Source organism: Entelurus aequoreus, linkage group LG10 (genome assembly GCF_033978785.1).
Source record: "Entelurus aequoreus isolate RoL-2023_Sb linkage group LG10, RoL_Eaeq_v1.1, whole genome shotgun sequence".
Lineage (NCBI taxonomy): Eukaryota > Metazoa > Chordata > Actinopteri > Syngnathiformes > Syngnathidae > Entelurus > Entelurus aequoreus.
The window spans coordinates 23,022,295-23,030,473 of NC_084740.1; the positions used below are offsets into that span (position 1 = coordinate 23,022,295).

General features: G+C 39.2%; 1 protein-coding gene across 7 annotated transcripts in view; it reads right to left on the reverse strand.

The window, feature by feature from the left end:
- The window catches only part of stard13b (StAR related lipid transfer domain containing 13b), a 208,775-nt gene that overhangs the window by 103,433 nt on the left and 97,163 nt on the right, over nucleotides 1–8,179 (reverse strand). Inside the window, exon 1 of one of the 7 annotated variants that reach the window (XM_062060325.1) lies at nucleotides 2,447–2,799. The exons of the other annotated variants lie outside the window; for them this stretch is intronic. Coding sequence (XP_061916309.1) covers nucleotides 2,447–2,570 — 124 coding nt within the window. The 5' untranslated portion in view covers nucleotides 2,571–2,799. Of the gene's footprint in view, nucleotides 1–2,446; nucleotides 2,800–8,179 lie in introns of those variants that run through there. 7 annotated transcript variants of the gene reach the window in all.

Consider the following 8,179-nt stretch of genomic DNA (forward strand, 5'->3'; position numbering starts at 1 on the left):
ACCGCTGCTGCCCACTGCTCCCCTCACCTCCCAGGGGGTGACCAAGGGGATGGGTCAAATGCAGAGGACAAATTTCACCACACCTACTGTGTGTGTGACAATCATTGGTAGTTTAACTTTAACTTTAACTTTTAACTTAATGTGCCAGATTGTAGCCAAAGGCTAATTTTTCATGCTAATTTTTTTTGCTGTTTTTATCTGCCCCGCGTAGAAAGCCGGTCCGTAAAAATAATGCATTAGAGATGTCCGATTTTATTATCGGTATCGTTTTTTTTATTATCGGTATTGTTTTTTATTTTATTTTTTTTAAATCAACATAAAAAAACACAAGATACACTTACAATTAGTGCACCAACCCAAAAAACTTCCCTCCCCCATTTACACTCATCCACACTCATTCACACAAAAGGGTTGTTTCTTTCTGTTATTAATATTCTGGTTCCTACATTATATATCAATATATATCAATACAGTCTGCAAGGGATACAGTCCGTAAGCACACATGATTGTGCGTGCTGCTGGTCCACTAATAGTACTAACCTTTAACAGTTAATTTTACTAATTTTCATTAATTACTAGTTTCTATGTAACTGTTTTACTTTCTTTTTTATTAAAGAAAATGTTTTTAATTTATTTATCTTATTTTATTGTATTTTTTTTTTTTTTAAAAGGACCTTATCTTCACCATACCTGGTTGTCCAAATTAGGCATAATAATGTGTTAATTCCACGACTGTATATATCGTTATCGGTTGATATCGGTATCGGTTAATATCGGTATCAGTAATTAGTTGGACAATATTGGAATATCGGATATTGGCAAAAAGCCATTCTCGGACATCCCTATAATGCATACATTAAACGGGTCCCTGGTGGAAAAAAGCTTGGGGAACCCTGATATAGAGGATCTTTGACCAGCATTTTTGCAGTAGGTCCTTAAAAACATGCAGAGTGAAACTGCCATTTACTGTTGAGGATCTTTGACACGCAGTTTTGCAAGGGAGCCTTGAAACAGCAAAGCGTATTATAGAGGATCTTTGACGGGTGTGTTCATTTGTGACTATAGAAGGTAGAAAAGTGAATGACAAGGTAAGTCAAGGAGGAACTCCTTATATTTGTGAAAATGTGTCCCACAGAAATTTGGTTTAACAGCCATGACATAAAGGATGACGACGTCATAAACACGTCTCTACTGCAGTTCGTGCTATGATTTGCTGTGATCATACAGTATGGTTTCCTAAGAGTCCATCACGTGCTCCATTGGGTGGAAATTGTCTCTTGCGCATGTCAAAACGGGTGACCTCTGACCTCACCAATGGAAACAAACCCCCCCCCCCCCCCCCCGCACACGTTGCAGTACAGGATAAAAGAGCAATAAGGTGCAGATATAAACAAATAGATTACTGTACAGATAAATATATTGCACTTTTGCATATGCATCCACGTTTATGGATGGTAAATGGGTTATGCCTTTCTAGCTTCAAGGTACTCAAAGCGCTTTGACACTATTTCCACATTCACCCATTCACACACACATTCACACATGGCGGGAGCTGCCATGCAAGCCGCTTACCACGACCCATCAATGAACCATGAATTGATTACCGTGGACCCCGACTTAAACAAGTTGAAAAACTTATTCGGGTGTTACCATTTAGTGGTCAATTGTACAGAATATGTACTGTACTGTGCAATATACTAACAAAAGTCTCCATCAATCAATCAATCAATCAGGAGCAAGGGTGAAGTGTCTTGCTCAAGGACACATTGGACGTGACTAGGTTGGTAGAAGCTGGGGATCAAACCAGGAACCCTCAGGTTGCTGGCACGGCCACCCTCCCAACCGCGCCACGCCGTCCCTGATGTATGTTATATTGTCTTTATATTCCACCGAGTTCATCCGTTTTTGGGGGGAATTGAGGGGATTATTATGATGCGTTCAAGAGTCTTACGGCCTGAGGGAAGAAGCTGTTACAGAACCTGGAGGTTCTGCTACGGAGGCTGCGGAACTTCTTTCTAGAGTCCAGCAGTTTGCCCTTTAGTATGCAAGATGTGCATGATTATTATTTGCACGCTCTGACCCCAAAATAGGGACAAGCGGTAGAAAAAATGGATGGATGGATGGCATTTTAAAGAAAAAGTAACAGCATTTTTCCAGTGCAAAGACGTCCTACTGGCGCCACCGTGTGGCCCTTTTAGGCACACACTCATTTCGAAACGCACTCACTGTGGGGGGAAAAGTTATTCCCCAAGATTCCTACAAGTGTGCAAAAAATAATAAAATACAATTCAAATGAATGATTCATTAACATAAAACGGAATAAAATATCTACTTTATGGACTATAACGTCACCGATTGTTTTGTGTTGCTACCCTGAGAACACAACCACCGGGGCTGCGACGTGAGTCGAGCCGGGCTGAGAGTCGCCTTGCCCGGGGCCACTGACCTGCCAGCCTCCGCTCCCGGACATTCCTCCACAGTAAGTCCCAAGCTTTGGACGTGGAGCTCCGCAGCTGCTCGCTGAAGGACCTCCGCAGCTTCAACGTGGCTGACTTCCTTCTAGATGTCATCGCACTCGGACATAATCACCAAGTCCTCTCCGTCTCTTTTACTATCACTCGAAATCCTCCTTTTTTCCCCCCGCGGTTAAACTTAAAAAAAAAAAAAAAAAAGATATAGTTTTGTCCTCCACAGGTCATCAAAGAAAAAATAAAAAAAGTCCTCTTCAAGTAAAAACAAAAGTTATGTATATATTTTTAAAAAAAAAGATGGAACAAAATGATGGAAAAGACTTCCACACTTCACACCAGATGTGTGCGTGTGTGTGTGAGGAGATCCACACGCTGGGAGAGCGACGCTGCCGTGAGACGTTCACTGCCTGTGGGAAATGTGCGCACTCTCAGGTGAGCGCTCATCTAAAAAAAAAAAAAAAAAGCCGATTGAAATATATATATATATATATATATATATATATATATATATATATATATATATATATATATATATATATATATATATATATATATATATATATATATATATATATATATATATATATATATATATATATATATATATATATATATATATATATATATATATGTGTGTGTGTGTGTGTTGGCCTTGTGATGAGGTGGCAACTTGTCCAGGGTGTACCCCGCCTTCCGCCCCAATGCAGCTGAGATAGGCTCCAGCACCCCCTGCCACCCCAAAAGGGACAAGCAGTAGAAAATGGATGGATGGATATATACATATATATATACATATATATATATATTAGGGGTGTGGGAAAAAAATCAACTTGAATTCGAATCGCGATTCTCACGTTGTGCGATTCAGAATCGATTCTCATTTTTAAAAAATCGATTTTAGTTTTATTTTTTTATTTTATTTTATTTTTTTTAATTAATCAATCCAACAAAACAATACACAGCAATACCATAACAATGCAATCCAATTCCAAAACCAAACCCGACCCAGCAACACTCAGAACTGCAATAAACAGAGCAATTGAGAGGAGACACAAACACGACACAGAACAATCCAAAAGTAGTGAAACAAAAATGAATATTATCAACAACAGTATCAATATTAGTTACAAATTCAACATAGCAGTGATTAAAAATCCCTCATTGACATTATCATTAGACATTTATAAAAAAAATTTAAAAAAGAACAATAGTGTCACAGTGGCTTACACTTGCATCGCATCTCATAAGCTTGACAACACACTGTGTCCAATATTTTCACAAAGATAAAATAAGTCATATTTTTGGTTCATTTAATAATTAAAACAAATTTACATTATTGCAATCAGTTGATAAAACATTGTCCTTTACAATTATAAAAGCTTTTTACAAAAATCTACTACTCTGCTTGCATGTCAGCAGACTGGGGTAGATCCTGCTGAAATCTATGTATTGAATGAATAGAGAATCCTTTTGAATCGGGAAAATATCGTTTTTGAATTGAGAATCGTGTTGAATTGACAAAAAATCGATTTTGAATCGAATCCTGACCCCAAGATTTGATATTGAATCGAATCGTGGGACACCCAAAGATTCACAGCCCTAATATATATATATATATATATATATATATATATATATATATATATATATATATATATATATATATATATATATATATATACATATATGTATATACATATGTATATATATATATATATATATACATATATATACATATATATATATATATATATATATATATATATATATATATATATATATATATATATATATATATATATATATATATATTAGCAACATATTTCAGTATGGGACAAAATAGCTTTGTAATAATAAATATTTTACACCAGCATTATTATGTTTAAAAAGGGAGCAGCTCTTGACTCTCATTAGACTCCTTAATTATGTCATGGCTGATGAGTTTAAGTGACTCATACATATACACATACTGTACATACACAAGTACATATACACTCATGCACATAATCACGTTTCATCAAACATATATCAACGTTGTTGCCCTAGGGGAAACTGGGTAACACATGGCACACTGACAAAGCTTAACCTATTGTTACTATAACAATCTACAAGGTTAATACAGTTGGCTTCTCTTTCTTCCCCTCCATTTATCTGCTTTCTTTCATATTTCAAGCTATCATTACATATATGTATTGTTGCATTTGAACAATTGCATTGTTGATAATAGAGGTAAATTATTGTTATGATTCATTATCAATAGAGCTATTTCTATTGGTATTTGTATTGCTCCATTTGTAGTGTAATAATGACCAGTACGTTTCAGAGGCGGTATAGTACCGAATATGATTAATTAGTATCGCGGTACTATACTAATACTGGTATACCGTACAACCCTATTTAGAACAGTGGTTCTCAAACTTTTATCACCAAGCACCACCTCAGGAAACACGTGGCTCTCCAAGTACCACCATAATGACCAACATTGAAATGCAGTAGCGTAGTAGGCCGAAGTATTCATTAAAAAACAAAGCAGATGTTTTATTTCACACACATATTTAATATTTGACACACAGTTTGAACAGTAACACTGTGTTTAATATGGGGAAATAAAACACTGTACTTTATTCAAGTGATTATTTGGCATACCACTAGATGGAGCCACGTACCACGATAGGTACACGTACCACTGATTTAAAATGTTCCTTCAGACTCTCCACTCTCTGTGTCCCAATACTTTTGTCCAGTGTGACCGTTTGTTACTATTAACAGTGAGTCACTTATTTTACGAAGGTTAACGAGTTTTGTGACGGCCACAGTTTGACCCTGGAACTGACGCAACGCCCCGGTTTTGTTGCGCTTCCCTTTCCGTAAGATTCGGTTTTGCCAAATTTTTGGGCCAAAACTTTGCCCCGGTTTTCGTATACCATTACAATTAGTGACAGCGCTGCTCGCGACATGACCCCAGGATGCAGAGATGGCAGGTGACGTGCAGGTAACGTATTTAACAACAAAAACATTTCGGAAATACAAAAAAAAAAGGCTAAAAAGCATAAAAGTTATTTAAAAACAAATTGATGTAATTAGAAATGACTGCCAGATTAATTTTCAGGAGAAAAAAATACGTATCGAGAATTTGTTTGTGAAATTTGGGTCATCTGGAGGCGGTATATATGTCATTTAAAGGCTGCGTTGTTCATCACGAACTAAAAAGTCTAAAAAGTAAGAATGCCGTGAACCATGAAATGATTTACTTGGACCCCGACTGGCTCCTCCACATCGAGAGGAGCCAGATGAGGTGGTACGGGCATCTGGTCCGGATGCCACCCAAACGCCTCCCTAGGGAGGTGTTTAGGGCACGTCCAACCGGTAGGAGGCCACGGGGAAGACCCAGGACACGTTGGGAAGACTACGTCTCCCGGCTGGCCTGGGAACACCTCGGGATCCCCCGGGAAGAGCTGGACGAAGTGGCTAGGGAGAGGAAAGTCTGGGATTCCCTGCTTAGGCTGCTGCCCCCGCGACCCGACCTCGGATAAGCGGAAGAAGATGGATGGATGGATGGACCCAGACTTAAACAAGTTGAAAAACTTATTCGGGTGTTACCATTGAGTGGTCAATTGTACGGAATATGTACTGTACTGTGCAATCTACTAATAAAAGTTTCAATCAATCAATCAATCAATCAATCAAACCAAAACAATAATCATAGGTGACGCGCACAACAGATAACACTGAGCCTCTCATTTCTCGTTTTTCTTTTTTAACACCCGCACAGACTCACGCCACCATTACGCCACGTACGTCACCGCGGGATGTCGTCATGTGTTATTTCCAAACGTAACAATAAAGCCAAGTTCAGCGGGTTCCCCCCAGGTAGGCGGGAGTAGGTCAACACTTCAGCAGGAATGTGGCCTCACTTTCAGCACCATTTAGCTTTGTTGTCACAACATCCTGCAGCCAAAAAGAGCACCTCGTTGGCGGCGAGTCACAAAAAAGCAAAACAACAACAACAAAAAAAGTCACCACAGATATAGGAATTATTTGAGGAATTCTCACCTCTTGTTGTGCGGCCCACGAAGGCACGCGGCGTGACCCGCGATATGTCCCGATATGGTATCAGACGCGCGAGTGTGGCGGTGGCGGGATGGTATTACTGTTATAACACGTCTGATTCCTGCGCAAACACAACAAGAGCAGCTGAAGGCGGACAGTGTGTGAAATGAAAAATATCACGCCAACCTCAGCGTGACCTCTCTGCATGACGCCGGGTTAATATTACTTCATTTTCATTCGACACTTGGGGGTGGGGGTTCGTTTGGGCAACGTGGACACAAGTCAACAATGGAAGACTCAGCATGGATTAGGGACCGAAGACTATCTCACAATCTTAAATCCACCTTCTTTCATTTCAACATACGTTTTTATAACGGTACTTCTTTTCAAAGGAAAATACCATGGAAAGTAAATTTGGACCCTTTTTAGAGTAGTCAGTGTACAGCTTGTATAGTAGCTTTTCTGTCCTTTGAAACCAAGTCAACACACAGCAGTTATTGTCTGAATAGCCATGGCAACACGAGTGAGGACCAATATTTCTATTAATTAAAGAAACAAAAAAAGACCCCAATATTTGGACACCAATGCAATTTTAATACATCTGCAGTATATGCAGTCAAAATAAATTGCACGATTAATCTGTGTATATACATGATTAATGCAATATTTGTGTGATTAATCGCATGAGTTAACTCATTATTGACGGCCCGAGTTACATTTTATACTATGGAAAGCGGTAGAAAATGGATGGATGGATGGATGTTTTTTGTTCAGCTAGCCTAACATACACTATTTGGCCACCTGCCTTTACTCACATATGAACTTGAAGTGCCATCCAATGGAATTGTCCAAAATGTTTTGGTATCCTGGAGCATTCAAAGTTCCTTTCACTGGAACTAAGGGGCCAAGCCCAACTCCTGAAAAACCAACCCCAAACCACAATTTCTCCTCCACCAAATTTCACACTCGGCACAATGCAGTCCGAAATGTACCGATCTTTGGGCAACCTCCAAACCCAGACTCGTCCATCAGATTGCCAGTTGGAAAAGCGTGATTCATCCCTCCAGAGAAGGCGTCTCCACTGCTCTAGAGTCCAGTGGCGACGTGCTTTACACCACTGCATGCAACGCTTTGCATTGGACTTGGTGATGTATGGCTTAGATGAAGCTGCTTGGCCATGGAAACTCATTCCATGAAGCTCTCTGCTCACTGTTTGTGGGCTAATTGGAAGGTCACATGAAGTTTGGAGCTCTGTAGCAACTGACTGTGCAGAAAGTCTTTGCACTATGCGCTTCAGCATCCACTGACCCCTCTCTGTCAGTTTACATGGCCTACCACTTGGTGGCTGAGTTGCTGTTGTTCCCAAACTCTTCACTTTTCTTATAATAAAATTGCCTTTGGCATATTTAGGAGCGAGGAAATTTCACGACTGGATTTGTTGCACAGGTAGCATCCTATGACACTTCCACGCTGGAAATCACTGAGAGTGGCCCATTCTTTCACAAATGTTTGTAGAAACAGTCTCCATTCCTAAGTGCTTGATTTTATACACCGGGCCAAGTGATTATTTGGATGGGTGGCCAAATACTTTTGGGAATACAGTGTATATTGACTGACATTACTTTTTTTTTTAGCATATTTAATGTACAAAAAGTATC